A 20775-nucleotide genomic window follows, 5' to 3' on the forward strand; every position below is an offset into this window, starting at 1 on the left:
CTGGGTGATGACTGGAGAGGTGACTGCTGGGAATGGGATATTATACAGTAACACCTGGGATGTGTCTGGGTGATGACCGGAGAGGTGACTGCTGGGAATGGGACATTGGCCCTCATTCAGAGCCGTTCGCTATTTGTGGTCGCTCGTTTAAAAACAAGGGGTGGCTATTCAAATGATCCGTACGCACATTGCAGTCTGTTCACACCTCTAAGTCTGAACGAGCGAGCAAAACATACGCTCGTTTATTTGTTAAAAACGCCCCCTGGCCGCTCGCATCCTACGTCATGTCCGCTATTTATTAGATTAATCGAGTACATCGACCAGCGTATGAACTGCTCGCTATTCTTGTGGTTGGTGTTTGCTACCACAAATTTGCGAGCAGTTCTGGCTATAAAATAACCCAGTGACGTGGTCAATGACGCTGCTGTTTTAAATATGCACACCCATAAAACGCCCGTTTTGACCTTTAAGCACGCCTGCGTTCGGATCTCCACTCCCCATTTTCAAGCACCTTCCCCTGTTACCACCCACATACGCCTCATTCTGTCACTCAAAATAGCAGGCCCTCGCTATATTGCGTACCAACGATTTTCGGCCACACTGACTGGTTCGCGCATGCGTACTAAAAACCGTACGCATGCGCAGATGTGCAAACATCGCTCGGAACGAGCGTACTGCCGCTAACGAGCGGCTCTAAATGAGGGCCATTATACAGTAACACCAGGGGATGTGTCTGAATGATGTCTGGAGAGGTGACTGCTAGGAAGGGGACATTATACAGTAACACCAGGTAATGTGTCTGTGTGATGACTGGAAATGTGACTGCTGGGAATGGGACATTATACAGTAACACCAAGGGATGTGTCTGGTTGATGACCAGAGAGGTGACTGCTGGGAATGGGACGTTATACAGTAACACCTGGGATGTGTCTGGGTGATGACCAGAGAGGTGACTGCTGGGAAGGCGACATTATACAGTAAACCAGGGGATCTGTCTGGGTGAGGACTGGAGAGGTGACTGCTGGGAATGGGATGTTATACAGTAACACCAAGGGATGTGTCTGACTGGAGAGGTGAATACTGGGAATGGGGAGTAATACAGTATGTGGATGTGTCTGGGTGATGACTGGAGAGGTGACTGCTGGGAATGGGACATTATACAGTAACACCGGCGAATGTGTCTGGGTGATGACAGGAGAGGTGACTTCTGGGAATGGGACTTTATACAGTAACAACGGGGGATGTGTCTGGGTGATGACAGGAGAGGTGACTGCTGGGAATGGGACATTATACAGTAACACCATGGGATGTGTCTGGGTGATGACTGGAGAGGTGACTGCTGGGAATAGGACATTATACAGTAACACTAGGGGATGTGTCTGGGTGATGATTGGAGAGGTGACTGCTGGAATGGGACATTATACAGTAACACCAGGGGATGTGTCTGGATGGTGACTGGAGAGGTGACTGCTGGGAATAGGACATTATACAGTAACACCAGGGGATGTGTCTGGGTGATGACTGGAGAGGTGACTGCTGGAATGGGATATTATACAGTAACACCAGGGGATGTGGCTGGGTGATGACCGGAGAGGTGACTGCTGGGAAAGGGACTTTATACAGTAACACCTGGGGATGTGTCTGGGTGATGACTGGGGAGGATACTGCTGGGAATTGGGACAGTATACAGTAACACCAGGGGATGTGTCTGGGTGATGACTGGGGAGGAGACTGCTGGGAATGGGACATTATACAGTAACACCAGGGGATGTGTGTGGGTGATGACCGGAGAGGTGACTGCTTGGAATGGGACATTATACAGTAACACCAGGGGAAGTGTCTGGGTGATGACCTGAGAGGTGACTGCTTGGAAAGGAACATTTTACAGTAGCACCAGGGGAGTGTCTGGGTGATGACCGGAGAGGTGACTGCTGGGAATGGGACATTATACAGTAACACCAGGGAATGTGTCTTGGTGATGACCGGAGAGGTGACTGCTGGGAATGGGACATTATACAGTAACACCAGGGGATGTGTCAGAATGATGTCTGGAGAGGTGACTGCTAGGAAGGGGACATTATACAGTAACACCAGGGGATTTGTCTGGGTGATGACTGGGGAGGAGACTGCTGGGAATGGGACATTATACAGTAACACCAGGGGATGTGTGTGGGTGATGACCGGAGAGGTGACTGCTTGGAATGGGACATTATACAGTATCACCAGGGGAAGTGTCTGGGTGATGACCGGAGAGGTGACTGCTTGGAAAGGAACATTTTACAGTAGCACCAGGGGAGTGTCTGGGTGATGACCGGAGAGGTGACTGCTGGGAATGGGACATTATACAGTAACACCAGGGAATGTGTCTTGGTGATGACCGGAGAGGTGACTGCTGGGAATGGGACATTATACAGTAACACCAGGGGATGTGTCTGAATGATGTCTGGAGAGGTGACTGCTAGGAAGGGGACATTATACAGTAACACCAGGTAATGTGTCTGTGTGATGACTGGAAATGTGACTGCTGGGAATGGGACATTATACAGTAACACCAAGGGATGTGTCTGGTTGATGACCAGAGAGGTGACTGCTGGGAATGGGACGTTATACAGTAACACCTGGGATGTGTCTGGGTGATGACCAGAGAGGTGACTGCTGGGAAGGCGACATTATACAGTAAACCAGGGGATCTGTCTGGGTGAGGACTGGAGAGGTGACTGCTGGGAATGGGATGTTATACAGTAACACCAAGGGATGTGTCTGACTGGAGAGGTGAATACTGGGAATGGGGAGTAATACAGTATGTGGATGTGTCTGGGTGATGACTGGAGAGGTGACTGCTGGGAATGGGACATTATAAAGTAACACCGGCGAATGTGTCTGGGTGATGACAGGAGAGGTGACTTCTGGGAATGGGACATTATACAGTAACACCGGGGGATGTGTCTGGGTGATGACAGGAGAGGTGACTGCTGGGAATGGGACATTATACAGTAACACCATGGGATGTGTCTGGGTGATGACTGGAGAGGTGACTGCTGGGAATAGGACATTATACAGTAACACTAGGGGATGTGTCTGGGTGATGATTGGAGAGGTGACTGCTGGAATGGGACATTATACAGTAACACCAGGGGATGTGTCTGGATGGTGACTGGAGAGGTGACTGCTGGGAATAGGACATTATACAGTAACACCAGGGGATGTGTCTGGGTGATGACTGGAGAGGTGACTGCTGGAATGGGATATTATACAGTAACACCAGGGGATGTGGCTGGGTGATGACCGGAGAGGTGACTGCTGGGAAAGGGACTTTATACAGTAACACCAGGGTATGTGTCTGGGAGGTGACTGCTGGGAATAGGACATTATGCAGTAACACCAGGGGATGTGTCTGAGTGATGACTGGAGAGGTGACTGCAGGGAATAGGACATTATACAGTAACACCAGGGGGTGTGTTTGGGTGATGACTGGAGAGGTGACTGCTGGGAATGGGACATTATACAGTAACACCAGGGGATGTGTCTGGGTGATGAACGGAGAGGTGACTGCTGGGAATGGGACATTATACAGTAACACCAGGGGAGGTGACTGCTGGGAATGGGACATTATACAGTAACAGCAGGGGATGTGCCTGGGTGATGACTGGAGAGGTGACTAGTGGGAATGGGACATTATACAGTAACACCAGGGGAGGTGACTGCTGGGAATGGGACATTATGCAGTAACACCAGGGGATGTGTCTGGGTGATGACTGGAGAGGTGACTGCTGGGAATAGGACATTATACAGTAACACCAGGGGATGTGTCTGGGTGATGACTGCTGGGAATGGGACATTATACAGTAACACCAGGGGATGTGTCTGGGTGATGACTGGGGAGGAGACTGCTTGGAATAGGACATTATACAGTAACACCAGGGGTGTGTCTGGGTGATGACCGGAGAGGTGACTGCAGGGAATAGGACATTATACAGTAACACCAGGGGGTGTGTCTGGGTGATGACCGGAGAGGTGACTGCTGGGAATGGGACATTATCCAGTAACACCAGGGGATGTGTCTGGGTGATGACCGGAGAGGTGACTGCTGGGAATGGGATATTATACAGTAACACCAGGGGATGTGTCTGGGTGTTGACTGGAGAGGTGACTGCTGGGAATGAGACATTATACAGTGACACCAGGGGATGTGTGTGGGTGATGACTGGAGAGGTGACTGCTGGGAATGGGACATTATACAGTAATACCAGGGGATGTGTCTGGGTGATGACTGGACACATGACTGCTGGGAATGGGCATTATACAGTAACACCAGGGGATGTGTCTGGGTGATGACTGGAGAGGTGACTGCTGGGAATGGGACATTATACGGTAACACCAGGGGATGTATCTGGGTGATGACTGGAGAGGTGACTGCTGGGAATGGGACATTATACAGTAACACCAGGGGATGTGTCTGGGTGATGACTGGACAGATGACTGCTGGGAATGGGACATTATAAAGTAACACCAGGGGATGTGTCTGGGTGATGACTGGAGAGGTGACTGCTGGGAATTGGACATTATACGGTAACACCAGGGGATGTATCTGGGTGATGACTGGAGAGGTGACTGCTGGGAATAGGACATTATACAGTAACACCAGGGGATGTGTCTGGGTGATGACTGGAGAGGTGACTGCTGGGAATGGGATATTATACAGTAACACCTGGGATGTGTCTGGGTGATGACCGGAGAGGTGACTGCTGGGAATGGGACATTATACAGTAACACCAGGGGATGTGTCTGAATGATGTCTGGAGAGGTGACTGCTAAGAAGGGGACATTATACAGTAACACCAGGTAATGTGTCTGTGTGATGACTGGAAATGTGACTGCTGGGAATGGGACATTATACAGTAACACCAAGGGATGTGTCTGGTTGATGACCAGAGAGGTGACTGCTGGGAATGGGACGTTATACAGTAACACCTGGGATGTGTCTGGGTGATGACCAGAGAGGTGACTGCTGGGAAGGCGACATTATACAGTAAACCAGGGGATCTGTCTGGGTGAGGACTGGAGAGGTGACTGCTGGGAATGGGATGTTATACAGTAACACCAAGGGATGTGTCTGACTGGAGAGGTGAATACTGGGAATGGGGAGTAATACAGTATGTGGATGTGTCTGGGTGATGACTGGAGAGGTGACTGCTGGGAATGGGACATTATACAGTAACACCGGCGAATGTGTCTGGGTGATGACAGGAGAGGTGACTTCTGGGAATGGGACATTATACAGTAACAACGGGGGATGTGTCTGGGTGATGACAGGAGAGGTGACTGCTGGGAATGGGACATTATACAGTAACACCATGGGATGTGTCTGGGTGATGACTGGAGAGGTGACTGCTGGGAATAGGACATTATACAGTAACACTAGGGGATGTGTCTGGGTGATGATTGGAGAGGTGACTGCTGGAATGGGACATTATACAGTAACACCAGGGGATGTGTCTGGATGGTGACTGGAGAGGTGACTGTGGGAATAGGACATTATACAGTAACACCAGGGGATGTGTCTGGGTGATGACTGGAGAGGTGACTGCTGGAATGGGATATTATACAGTAACACCAGGGGATGTGGCTGGGTGATGACCGGAGAGGTGACTGCTGGGAAAGGGACTTTATACAGTAACACCTGGGGATGTGTCTGGGTGATGACTGGGGAGGATACTGCTGGGAATTGGGACAGTATACAGTAACACCAGGGGATGTGTCTGGGTGATGACTGGGGAGGAGACTGCTGGGAATGGGACATTATACAGTAACACCAGGGGATGTGTGTGGGTGATGACCGGAGAGGTGACTGCTTGGAATGGGACATTATACAGTAACACCAGGGGAAGTGTCTGGGTGATGACCTGAGAGGTGACTGCTTGGAAAGGAACATTTTACAGTAGCACCAGGGGAGTGTCTGGGTGATGACCGGAGTGGTGACTGCTGGGAATGGGACATTATACAGTAACACCAGGGAATGTGTCTTGGTGATGACCGGAGAGGTGACTGCTGGGAATGGGACATTATACAGTAACACCAGGGGATGTGTCAGAATGATGTCTGGAGAGGTGACTGCTAGGAAGGGGACATTATACAGTAACACCAGGGGATGTGTCTGGGTGATGACTGGGGAGGAGACTGCTGGGAATGGGACATTATACAGTAACACCAGGGGATGTGTGTGGGTGATGACCGGAGAGGTGACTGCTTGGAATGGGACATTATACAGTATCACCAGGAGAAGTGTCTGGGTGATGACCGGAGAGGTGACTGCTTGGAAAGGAACATTTTACAGTAGCACCAGGGGAGTGTCTGGGTGATGACCGGAGAGGTGACTGCTGGGAATGGGACATTATACAGTAACACCAGGGAATGTGTCTTGGTGATGACCGGAGAGGTGACTGCTGGGAATGGGACATTATACAGTAACACCAGGGGATGTGTCTGAATGATGTCTGGAGAGGTGACTGCTAGGAAGGGGACATTATACAGTAACACCAGGTAATGTGTCTGTGTGATGACTGGAAATGTGACTGCTGGGAATGGGACATTATACAGTAACACCAAGGGATGTGTCTGGTTGATGACCAGAGAGGTGACTGCTGGGAATGGGACGTTATACAGTAACACCTGGGATGTGTCTGGGTGATGACCAGAGAGGTGACTGCTGGGAAGGCGACATTATACAGTAAACCAGGGGATCTGTCTGGGTGAGGACTGGAGAGGTGACTGCTGGGAATGGGATGTTATACAGTAACACCAAGGGATGTGTCTGACTGGAGAGGTGAATACTGGGAATGGGGAGTAATACAGTATGTGGATGTGTCTGGGTGATGACTGGAGAGGTGACTGCTGGGAATGGGACATTATACAGTAACACCGGCGAATGTGTCTGGGTGATGACAGGAGAGGTGACTTCTGGGAATGGGACATTTTATACAGTAACACCGGGGGATGTGTCTGGGTGATGACAGGAGAGGTGACTGCTGGGAATGGGACATTATACAGTAACACCATGGGATGTGTCTGGGTGATGACTGGAGAGGTGACTGCTGGGAATAGGACATTATACAGTAACACTAGGGGATGTGTCTGGGTGATGATTGGAGAGGTGACTGCTGGAATGGGACATTATACAGTAACACCAGGGGATGTGTCTGGATGGTGACTGGAGAGGTGACTGCTGGGAATAGGACATTATACAGTAACACCAGGGGATGTGTCTGGGTGATGACTGGAGAGGTGACTGCTGGAATGGGATATTATACAGTAACACCAGGGGATGTGGCTGGGTGATGACCGGAGAGGTGACTACTGGGAAAGGGACTTTATACAGTAACACCTGGGGATGTGTCTGGGTGATGACTGGGGAGGATACTGCTGGGAATTGGGACATTATACAGTAACACCAGGGGATGTGTCTGGGTGATGACTGGGGAGGAGACTGCTTGGAATGGGACATTATACAGTAACACCAGGGGATGTGTGTGGGTGATGACCGGAGAGGTGACTGCTTGGAATGGGACATTATACAGTAACACCAGGGGAAGTGTCTGGGTGATGACCGGAGAGGTGACTGCTTGGAAAGGAACATTTTACAGTAACAACAGGGGAGTGTCTGGGTGATGACCGGAGAGGTGACTGCTGGGAATGGGACATTATACAGTAACACCAGGGAATGTGTCTTGGTGATGACCGGAGAGGTGACTGCTGGGAATGGGACATTATACAGTAACACCAGGGGATGTGTCTGGGTGATGACCGGAGAGGTGACTGCTGGGAATGGGACATTATACAGTAACACCAGGGGATGTGTCTCGGTGATGACCGGGGAGGAGACTGCTGGGAATGGGACATTATACAGTAACACCAGGGGATGTGTCTGGGTGATGACCGGGGAGGAGACTGCTGGGAATGGGACATTATACAGTAATACCAGGGGATGTGTCTGGGTGATGACTGGAGAGGTGACTGCTGGGAATGGGACATTATACAGTAACACCAGGGGATGTGTCTGGGTGATGACTGGAGAGGTGACTGCTGGGTATGGGACATTATACAGTAACACCAGGGGATGTGTCTGGGTGATGACTGGAGAAGTGACTGCTGGGAATGGGACATTATACAGTAACACCAGGGGAGGTGACTGCTGGGAATGGGATATTATGCGGTAACACCAGGGCATGTGTCTGGGTGATGACTGGAGAGGTGACTGCTGGGAATAGGACATTATACAGTAACACCAGGGGATGTGTCTTGGTGATGACTGGGGAGGAGACTGCTGGGAATAGGACATTATACAGTAACACCAGGGGATGTGTCTGGGTGATGACTGGAGAAGTGACTGCAGGGAATAGGACATTATACAGTAACACCAGGGGATGTGTCTGGATGATGACTTGAGAGGTGACTGCTGGGAATGGGACATTATACAGTAACACCAGGGGATGTGTCTGGGTGATGACTGGAGAAGTGACTGCTGGGAATGGGACATTATACAGTAACACCAGGGGATGTGTCTGGGTGATGAGTGGAGAGGTGACTGCTGGAAATGGGACATTATACAGTAACACCAGGGTATGTGTCTGGGAGGTGACTGCTGGGAATAGGACATTATGCAGTAACACCAGGGGATGTGTCTGGGTGATGACTGGAGAGGTGACTGCAGGGAATAGGACATTATACAGTAACACCAGGGGGTGTGTTTGGGTGATGACTGGAGAGGTGACTGCTGGGAATGGGACATTATACAGTAACACCAGGGGATGTGTCTGGGTGATGAACGGAGAGGTGACTGCTGGGAATGGGCAATTATACAGTAACACCAGGGGAGGTGACTGCTGGGAATGGGACATTATACAGTAACACCAGGGGATGTGCCTGGGTGATGACTGGAGAGGTGACTAGTGGGAATGGGACATTATACAGTAACACCAGGGGAGGTGACTGCTGGGAATGGGACATTATGCAGTAACACCAGGGGATGTGTCTGGGTGATGACTGGAGAGGTGACTGCTGGGAATAGGACATTATACAGTAACACCAGGGGATGTGTCTGGGTGATGACTGCTGGGAATGGGACATTATACAGTAACACCAGGGGATGTGTCTGGGTGATGACTGGGGAGGAGACTGCTTGGAATAGGACATTATACAGTAACACCAGGGCATGTGTCTAGGTGATGACTGGAGAAGTGACTGCTGGGAATGGGACATTATACAGTAACACCAGGGGATGTGTCTGGGTGATGACTGGAGAGGTGACTGCTGGGAATAGGACATTATCCAGTAACACCAGGGGATGTGTCTGGGTGATAACTGGAGAGGTGGCTGCTGTGAATGGGACATTAAACAGTAACACCAGTGGATGTGTCTGGGTGATGAGTGGAGAGGTGACTGCTGGGAATGGGACATTATACAGTAACACCGGGGGATGTGTCTGGGTGATGACTGGAGAGGTGACTGCTGGGAATGGGACATTATACAGTAACACCGGGGGATGTATCTGAGTGATGACTGGAGAGATGACTGCTGGGAATGGGACATTATACAATAACACCAGGGGATGTGTCTGGGTGATGACCGGAGAGGTGACTGCTGGGAATGGGACATTATACAGTAACACCAGGGGCTGTGTCTGGGTGATGACCGGAGAGGTGACTGCTGGGAATGGGACATTATACAGTAACACCAGGGGCTGTGTCTGGGTGATGACCGGAGAGGTGACTGCTGGGAATGGGACATTATCCAGTAACACCAGAGGATGTGTCTGGGTGATGACCGGAGAGGTGACTGCTGGGAATGGGACATTATCCAGTAACACCAGAGGATGTGTCTGGGTGATGACCGGAGAGGTGACTGCTGGGAATGGGATATTATACAGTAACACCAGTGGATGTGTCTGGGTGATGACTGGAGAGGTGACTGCTGGGAATGAGACATTATACAGTAACACCAGGGGATGTGTCTGGGTGATGACTGGAGAGGTGACTGCTGGGAATGGGACATTATACAGTAATACCAGGGGATGTGTCTGGGTGATGACTGGACAGGTGACTGCTGGGAATGGGCATTATACAGTAACACCAGGGGATGTGTCTGGGTGATGACTGGAGAGGTGACTGCTGGGAATGGGACATTATACGGTAACACCAGGGGATGTATCTGGGTGATGACTGGAGAGGTGACTGCTGGGAATGGGACATTATACAGTAACACCAGGGGATGTGTCTGGGTGATGACTGGACAGATGACTGCTGGGAATGGGACATTATAAAGTAACACCATGGGATGTGTCTGGGTGATGACTGGAGAGGTGACTGCTGGGAATTGGACATTATACGGTAACACCAGGGGATGTATCTGGGTGATGACTGGAGAGGTGACTGCTGGGAATAGGACATTATACAGTAACACCGGGGGATGTGTCTGGGTGATGACTGGAGAGGTGACTGCTGGGAATAGGACATTATACAGTAACACCGGGGGATGTGTCTGGGTGATGACTGGAGAGGTGACTGCTCGGAATGGGACATTATACCGTAACACCAGGGGATGTGTCTGGGTGATGAACGGAGAGGTGACTGCTGGGAATGGGACATTATACCGTAACACCAGGGGAGGTGACTGCTGGGAATGGGACATTATACAGTAACACCAGGGGATGTGCCTGGGTGATGACTGGAGAGGTGACTAGTGGGAATGGGACATTATACAGTACCACCAGGGGAGGTGACTGCTGGGAATGGGACATTATGCAGTAACACCAGGGGATGTGTCTGGTTGATGACTGGAGAGGTGACTGCTGGGAATAGGACATTATACAGTAACACCAGGGGATGTGTCTGGGTGATGACTGGGGAGGAGACTGCTTGGAATAGGACATTATACAGTAACACCAGGGCATGTGTCTAGGTGATGACTGGAGAAGTGACTGCTGGGAATGGGACATTATACAGTAACACCAGGGGATGTGTCTGGGTGATGACTGGAGAGGTGACTGCTGGGAATAGGACATTATCCAGTAACACCAGGGGATGTGTCTGGGTGATGACTGGAGAGGTGGCTGCTGGGAATGGGACATTAAACAGTAACACCAGGGGATGTGTCTGGGTGATGAGTGGAGAGGTGACTGCTGGGAATGGGACATTATACAGTAACATCGTGGGATGTGTCTGGGTGATGACTGGAGAGGTGACTGCTGGGAATGGGACATTATACAGTAACACCGGGGGATGTATCTGGGTGATGACTGGAGAGATGACTGCTGGGAATGGGACATTATACAATAACACCAGGGGATGTGTCTGGGTGATGACCGGAGAGGTGACTGCTGGGAATGGGACATTATACAGTAACACCAGGGGCTGTGTCTGGGTGATGACCGGAGAGGTGACTGCTGGGAATGGGACATTATACAGTAACACCAGGGGGTGTGTCTGGGTGATGACCGGAGAGGTGACTGCTGGGAATGGGACATTATCCAGTAACACCAGAGGATGTGTCTGGGTGATGACCGGAGAGGTGACTGCTGGGAATGGGATATTATACAGTAACACCAGTGGATGTGTCTGGGTGATGACCGGAGAGGTGACTGCTGGGAATGAGACATTATACAGTAACACCAGGGGATGTGTCTGGGTGATGACTGGAGAGGTGACTGCTGGGAATGGGACATTATACGGTAACACCAGGGGATGTATCTGGGTGATGACTGGAGAGGTGACTGCTGGGAATGGGACATTATACAGTAACACCAGGGGATGTGTCTGGGTGATGACTGGACAGATGACTGCTGGGAATGGGACATTATAAAGTAACACCATGGGATGTGTCTGGGTGATGACTGGAGAGGTGACTGCTGGGAATTGGACATTATACGGTAACACCAGGGGATGTATCTGGGTGATGACTGGAGAGGTGACTGCTGGGAATAGGACATTATACAGTAACACCGGGGGATGTGTCTGGGTGATGACTGGAGAGGTGACTGCTGGGAATAGGACATTATACAGTAACACCGGGGGATGTGTCTGGGTGATGACTGGAGAGGTGACTGCTCGGAATGGGACATTATACCGTAACACCAGGGGATGTGTCTGGGTGATGAACGGAGAGGTGACTGCTGGGAATGGGACATTATACAGTAACACCAGGTGAGGTGACTGCTGGGAATGGGACATTATACAGTAACACCAGGGGATGTGCCTGGGTGATGACTGGAGAGGTGACTAGTGGGAATGGGACATTATACAGTAACACCAGGGGAGGTGACTGCTGGGAATGGGACATTATGCAGTAACACCAGGGGATGTGTCTGGGTGATGACTGGAGAGGTGACTGCTGGGAATAGGATATTATACAGTAACACCAGGGGATGTGTCTGGGTGATGACTGCTGGGAATGGGACATTATACAGTAACACCAGGGCATGTGTCTAGGTGATGACTGGAGAAGTGACTGCTGGGAATGGGACATTATACAGTAACACCAGGGGATGTGTCTGGGTGATGACTGGAGAGGTGACTGCTGGGAATAGGACATTATCCAGTAACACCAGGGGATGTGTCTGGGTGATGACTGGAGAGGTGGCTGCTGGGAATGGGACATTAAACAGTAACACCAGGGGATGTGTCTGGGTGATGAGTGGAGAGGTGACTGCTGGGAATGGGACATTATACAGTAACTCCGGGGGATGTGTCTGGGTGATGACTGGAGAGGTGACTGCTGGGAATGGGACATTATACAGTAACACCGGGGGATGTATCTGGGTGATGACTGGAGAGATGACTGCTGGGAATGGGACATTATACAATAACACCAGGGGATGTGTCTGGGTGATGACCGGAGAGGTGACTGCTGGGAATGGGACATTATACAGTAACACCAGGGGCTGTGTCTGGGTGATGACCGGAGAGGTGACTGCTGGGAATGGGACATTATACAGTAACACCAGGGGGTGTGTCTGGGTGATGACCGGAGAGGTGACTGCTGGGAATGGGACATTATCCAGTAACACCAGAGGATGTGTCTGGGTGATGACCGGAGAGGTGACTGCTGGGAATGGGATATTATACAGTAACACCAGTGGATGTGTCTGGGTGATGACTGGAGAGGTGACTGCTGGGAATGAGACATTATACAGTAACACCAGGGGATGTGTCTGGGTGATGACTGGAGAGGTGACTGCTGGGAATGGGACATTATACAGTAATACCAGGGGATGTGTCTGGGTGATGACTGGACAGGTGACTGCTGGGAATGGGCATTATACAGTAACACCAGGGGATGTGTCTGGGTGATGACTGGAGAGGTGACTGCTGGGAATGGGACATTATACGGTAACACCAGGGGATGTATCTGGGTGATGACTGGAGAGGTGACTGCTGGGAATGGGACATTATACAGTAACACCAGGGGATGTGTCTGGGTGATGACTGGACAGATGACTGCTGGGAATGGGACATTATAAAGTAGCACCATGGGATGTGTCTGGGTGATGACTGGAGAGGTGACTGCTGGGAATTGGACATTATACGGTAACACCAGGGGATGTATCTGGGTGATGACTGGAGAGGTGACTGCTGGGAATAGGACATTATACAGTAACATCGGGGGATGTGTCTGGGTGATGACTGGAGAGGTGACTGCTGGGAATAGGACATTATACAGTAACACCGGGGGATGTGTCTGGGTGATGACTGGAGAGGTGACTGCTCGGAATGGGACATTATACCGTAACACCAGGGGATGTGTCTGGGTGATGACTGGAGAGGTGACTGCTGGGAATGGGACATTATACGGTAACACGAGGGGATGTATCTGGGTGATGACTGGAGAGGTGACTGCTGGGAATAGGACATTATACAGTAGCACCGGGGGATGTGTCTGGGTGATGACTGGAGAGGTGACTGCTGGGAATGGGACATTATACAGTAACACCAGGGGATGTGTCTGGGTGATGACTGGAGAGGTGACTGCTGGGAATGGGACATTATACAGTAACACCGGGGGATGTGTTTGGGTGATGACTGTATCATTGTGTGTGTCAGGTTCCTATAAGGTGTCAGGATGTCACAGTCTATTTCTCCATGGAGGAGTGGGAGTACATAGAGGAACACAAGGATCTGTATGAGAATGTGAAGATGGAGAATCACCGGCCCCTAAGATTACCAGGTAAGAAGAAGTTGTGTCTTAGTAATATATCTTTGTACATAGTCACTTCTTTACCATTAACATGGCGACTTGGGATTATGGGGCCTGATTCTGATTGGGACGTTGACGCACATGCAGCTGTATCCATTGGTGGTCACATTACCTTGTTCTGGATGTGCAATAAGTGAGACCCCCTTTGTCAGTGTCCGTACACACAGTAATATCGCTTGGTGTGTCCCTAGGCGCCACCACTGAGACTTGCACCAGCCCTATGGTAGATGTTGTTCTCTGTCCATGTATGGCCTCCTGTGTGTACACAGCCACTTTCCCCGGCAATATCACAATACGCCCATCAGATGGACCGTCTCCCTGTCAGCGGCAAGGAATGGCCATTACATTTCCTGTATGCTCCTCCATGCGTGCGCCTGAAATTACACCTGTGGCTCTGCACAGACTCCACCTGGTCACATGGGCGGTGCGGCTCAGAGTCATACGCAGCAGTAAAAAATGTTCCTCAGCGTCCGACATCGGCAGTGCACCCATAATTATGAACTTTTCTTTAGCGGGCACCACAAGCTGTTCGCAGCTCTACGATGATAACAAGGGGGGTAGAGGATTACAGGGTAGTACAGAGAGACTCACTATGGTTCTTACAAGCAGAAATGATGGGTCGTACAGAGAACACAGCACTCAATAAGCCTGTACCCACTAAGTGCGTTCAGAGACTCCAGGAGTAAGTATGGCGTCAAGGAAACTGATACGCACTAGTGACAGTGCTGGGAGGAGAGGACACGGGAAGAGGGTCCTGCCCTGGAGGGCTGGGTCGGTGAACTGGGAGAGAGGGCAGGTGGGAGGTCAGTGGTGCTGATTAGAGAGTTATGGTGGCTGATGGACTTGTATGAAGTAGTCTGATAGAGCGAGGGAGTGAGTTCCAGAGAAAAGGGGCAGCAGAAGATATGAGAGGAAATGATCAGAGCGGAGATGAGGCAACGTTCAGTGGAGGAGCAGGAAGGAGTGTGGACAGGAATTAGGAAGGAATGGATTAAATAAGGGCTTCATATGCAGAGGGAAGGAGCTTATACTATATATATCCTGTGGTGGATGGGCGAGTGAAGCAATTTGCAGAGGGGTTGGCCATGCAGAGCGGTGAGAGGTAAATGAGACAGGTGTCAGCATAGATAAATAGATCCCAGTGAAGAGAGAAGAGTGAGAGAAAGGCCAGAGAGGAGGAGATTGCAGTAATCTAGGTGGGAAATGACAAAGCCTGAATGAGAGTTTTGGTGGCTTATATGGTGAGTAAGGGACTAATTACGGGTAAAGCTGGGAGCAGTAGGGTTGTGAGATAGACTGAATGTGGAAGTGAAGGAGAGGGAGCAGTCATGAATGACGCCCAGGTAGAGGATTTGCAGGACAGAGGTGAGTGTGGTGCTGTCAACAGATAAAGACGAGGGGTCCTGACCGGGGAGAGTACAGTAAGTTTGGTTTGGACATTTTGTAATGTATATGAGAATACAGTGGGACATTCACATGGAGATAGCAGAAAGAGAGGAAGGAGGGAGAGAGGTAAAGTGGTGGGATTGGCTAGAAACAAGTCTCCCAAGGATTTCATAGTGAAGGAGAAAGATAGGGCAGTATTGGAGAAAGAATGGGGTAAGAGAGGGTCTTTTTGATGAGTGTGATAAAGGAGGGGAGAATGGCATCAGATGTGAGGGGCAGGTTGAAGAGGTGAGCTTGGTGGGAGCACAGCTTCCATAGAGAGGGAGCGGAGGAGCTGCAGAATAATAGGTACAAGAGGGAAGAGAATACAAGAAGGACACAGACTTCATCCCCAGTGTCAGGGAAGAAGCAGGACGGGGAGATGGTGTTGGGTGAAGGTTGGGCAGGAAGAGACTGATGGGTGGAACCGTCCTTGCAGATAGCATCAATTTTGCTAGTGAAATAGATGGTAAAGTCGAGGGCAGAAGGGAGGAAGATAAGGTATGGCGGGAGGGGCAGAGGGCGCGTTGAAGGATGCAGAGATGTAGCCGTGCTTATTAGAGTGTGAGGAGATGAGAGACTTGAATAAAATAGTTTGGAGAGAGATAGGGCAAAGGGACAAAGTTCCTACATTACGTATAAGATGGTTAAAAGCGCTGAAGTTATAGTCCAAAGTGTGCAAAGGAAGGTTCATCAGTCTTATATTCTAATAGTCACTTTTTTGCACTTTATATTTCAATCCTGATCCTTCTGTATAGTTTCAAATCCTGATCTCTCCACTCTATTACTCCTCAGCGTCAGTAAGCCATAAGAATACAGAGGTGTGTGTACAGAAGGGGAGCACATAGATGGGGAGCGGAGCTGGTGAGACAGATGACAGATAATGATATACAGGCTATGACCAATGGGAAATAAGAATACAGCGGTGTGTGGGTACAGAAGGGGAGCACATAGATGGGGAGCGGAGCTGGTGAGACAGATGACAGATAATGATATACAGGCTCTGACCAATGGGAAATAAGAATACAGAGGTGTGTGTACAGAAGGGGAGCACATAGATGGGGAACGGAGCTGGTGAGACAGATGACAGATAATGAGATACAGGCTCTGACCAATGGGAAATAAGAATACAGAGGTGTGTGTGTACAGAAGGGGAGCACATAGATGGGGAACGGAGCTGGTGAGACAGATGACAGATAATGAGATACAGGCTCTGACCAATGGGAAATAAGAATACAGAGGTGTGTGGGTACAGAAGGGGAGCACATAGATGGGGAACGGAGCTGGTGAGACAGATGACAGATAATGAGATACAGGCTCTGACCAATGGGAAATAAGAATACAGAGGTGTGTGGGTACAGAAGGGGAGCACATAGATGGAGAACGGAGCTGGTGAGACAGATGACAGATAATGAGATACAGAGCGGCTCTGACCAATGGGAAATAAGAATACAGAGGTGTGTGGGTATAGAAGGGGAGCACATAGATGGGGAGCGGAGCTGGTGAGACAGATGACAGATAATGAGATACAGGCTCTGACCAATGGGAAATAAGAATACAGAGGTGTGTGGTACAGAAGGGGAGCACATAGATGGGGAACGGAGCTGGTGAGACAGATGACAGATAATGAGATACAGGCTCTGACCAATGGGAAATAAGAATACAGAGGTGTGTGTGTACAGAAGGGGAGCACATAGATGGGGAGCTGAGCTGGTGAGACAGATGACAGATAATGAGATACAGGCTCTGACCAATGGGAAATAAGAATACAGAGGTGTGTGTACAGAAGGGGAGCACATAGATGGGGAGCGGAGCTGGTGAGACAGATGACAGATAATGAGATGCAGGCTCTGACCAATGGGAAATAAGAATACAGAGGTGTGTGGGTACAGAAGGGGAGCACATAGATGGGGAGCGGAGCTGGTGAGACAGATGACAGATAATGAGATGCAGGCTCTGACCAATGGGAAATAAGAATACAGAGGTGTGTGTGTACAGAAGGGGAGCACATAGATGGGGAGCGGAGCTGGTGAGACAGATGACAGATAATGAGATACAGGCTCTGACCAATGGGAAATAAGAATACAGAGGTGTGTGGGTACAGAAGGGGAGCACATAGATGGGGAGCGGAGCTGGTGAGACAGATGACAGATAATGAGATACAGGCTCTGACCAATGGGAAATAAGAATACAGAGGTGTGTGTGTATAGAAGGGGAGCACATAGATGGGGAACGGAGCTGGTGAGACAGATGACAGATAATGATATACAGGCTCTGACGAATGGGAAATAAGAATACAGAGGTATGTGGGTACAGAAGGGGAGCACATAGATGGGGAGCGGAGCTGGTGAGACAGATGACAGATAATGAGATACAGGCTCTGACCAATGGGAAATAAGAATACAGAGGTGTGTGGGTACAGAAGGGGAGCACATAGATGGGGAGCGGACCTGGTGAGACAGATGACAGATAATGAGATACAGGCTCTGACCAATGGGAAATAAGAATGCAGAGGTGTGTGTGTACAAAAGGGGAGCACATAGATGGGGAGCGGAGCTGGTGAGACAGATGACAGATAATGATATACAGGCTCTGACCAATGGGAAATAAGAATACAGAGGTGTGTGGGTACAGAAGGGGAGCACATAGATGGGGAACGGAGCTGGTGAGACAGATGACAGATAATGAGATACAGCGCTGCTCTGACCAATGGGAAATAAGAATACAGAGGTGTGTGTACAGAAGGGGAGCACATAGATGGGGAACGGAGCTGGTGAGACACATGATAGATAATGAGATACAGGCTCTGACCAATGGGAAATAAGAATACAGAGGTGTGTGGGTACAGAAGGGGAGCACATAGATGGGGAACGGAGCTGGTGAGACAGATGACAGATAATGAGATACAGGCTCTGACCAATGGGAAATAAGAATACAGAGGTGTGTGTGTACAGAAGGGGAGCACATAGATGGGGAGCGGAGCTGGTGAGACAGATGACAGATAATGAGATACAGCGCTTCTCTGACCAATGGGAAATAAGAATACAGAGGTGTGTGTGTACAGAAGGGGAGCACATAGATGGGGAGCGGAGCTGGTGAGACAGATGACAGATAATGAGATACAGCGCTGCTCTGACCAATGGGAAATAAGAATACAGAGGTGTGTGTACAGAAGGGGAGCACATAGATGGGGAGCGGAGCTGGTGAGACAGATGACAGATAATGAGATGCAGGCTCTGACCAATGGGAAATAAGAATACAGAGGTGTGTGGGTACAGAAGGGGAGCACATAGATGGGGAGCGGAGCTGGTGAGACAGATGACAGATAATGAGATGCAGGCTCTGACCAATGGGAAATAAGAATACAGAGGTGTGTGTGTACAGAAGGGGAGCACATAGATGGGGAGCGGAGCTGGTGAGACAGATGACAGATAATGAGATACAGGCTCTGACCAATGGGAAATAAGAATACAGAGGTGTGTGGGTACAGAAGGGGAGCACATAGATGGGGAGCGGAGCTGGTGAGACAGATGACAGATAATGAGATACAGGCTCTGACCAATGGGAAATAAGAATACAGAGGTGTGTGTGTACAGAAGGGGAGCACATAGATGGGGAACGGAGCTGGTGAGACAGATGACAGATAATGATATACAGGCTCTGACGAATGGGAAATAAGAATACAGAGGTATGTGGGTACAGAAGGGGAGCACATAGATGGGGAGCGGAGCTGGTGAGACAGATGACAGATAATGAGATACAGGCTCTGACCAATGGGAAATAAGAATACAGAGGTGTGTGGGTACAGAAGGGGAGCACATAGATGGGGAGCGGACCTGGTGAGACAGATGACAGATAATGAGATACAGGCTCTGACCAATGGGAAATAAGAATGCAGAGGTGTGTGTGTACAAAAGGGGAGCACATAGATGGGGAGCGGAGCTGGTGAGACAGATGACAGATAATGATATACAGGCTCTGACCAATGGGAAATAAGAATACAGAGGTGTGTGGGTACAGAAGGGGAGCACATAGATGGGGAACGGAGCTGGTGAGACAGATGACAGATAATGAGATACAGCGCTGCTCTGACCAATGGGAAATAAGAATACAGAGGTGTGTGTACAGAAGGGGAGCACATAGATGGGGAACGGAGCTGGTGAGACACATGATAGATAATGAGATACAGGCTCTGACCAATGGGAAATAAGAATACAGAGGTGTGTGGGTACAGAAGGGGAGCACATAGATGGGGAACGGAGCTGCTGAGACAGATGACAGATAATGAGATACAGGCTCTGACCAATGGGAAATAAGAATACAGAGGTGTGTGGGTACAGAAGGGGAGCACATAGATGGGGAACAGAGCTGGTGAGACAGATGACAGATAATGAGATACAGGCTCTGACCAATGGGAAATAAGAATACAGAGGTGTGGGTACGGAAGGGGAGCACATAGATGGGGAGCGGAGCTGGTGAGACAGATGACAGATAATGAGATACAGGCTCTGACCAATGGGAAATAAGAATACAGAGGTGTGTGGGTACAGAAGGGGAGCACATAGATGGGGAGCGGAGCTGGTGAGACAGATGACAGATAATGAGATACAGCGCTGCTCTGACCAATGGGAAATAAGAATACAGAGGTGTGTGTGTACAGAAGGGGAGCACATAGATGGGGAGCGGAGCTGGTGAGACAGATGACAGATAATGATATACAGGCTCTGACGAATGGGAAATAAGAATACAGAGGTGTGTGTGTACAGAAGGGGAGCACATAGATGGGGAGCGGAGCTGGTGAGACAGATGACAGATAATGAGATACAGTCTCTGACCAATGGGAAATAAGAATACAGAGGTGTGTGGGTACAGAAGGGGAGCACATAGATGGGGAACGGAGCTGGTGAGACAGATGACAGATAATGATATACAGGCTCTGACGAATGGGAAATAAGAATAAAGAGGTGTGTGGGTACAGAAGGGGAGCACATAGATGGGGAGCGGAGCTGGTGAGATAGATGACAGATAATGATATACAGGCTCTGACCAATGGGAAATAAGAATACAGAGGTGTGTGGGTACAGAAGGGGAGCACATAGATGGGGA

The 20775-nt window shown here is 49.8% G+C and overlaps 1 protein-coding gene across 1 annotated transcript in view; it reads left to right on the plus strand.

Annotated features, from left to right (window-relative positions):
• The window catches only part of LOC148522685 (uncharacterized), a 186866-nt gene that overhangs the window by 47635 nt on the left and 118456 nt on the right, over positions 1–20775 (plus strand). The window contains exon 4 of the mRNA XM_088473893.1: positions 14091–14214. Coding sequence (XP_088330019.1) covers positions 14091–14214 — 124 coding nt within the window. The remainder of the gene's footprint in view (positions 1–14090; positions 14215–20775) is intronic.

This window comes from Taudactylus pleione, unplaced genomic scaffold (genome assembly GCF_031769625.1).
Source record: "Taudactylus pleione unplaced genomic scaffold, aTauple2 ptg000144l, whole genome shotgun sequence".
NCBI classification, from domain to species: Eukaryota; Metazoa; Chordata; class Amphibia; order Anura; family Myobatrachidae; genus Taudactylus; species Taudactylus pleione.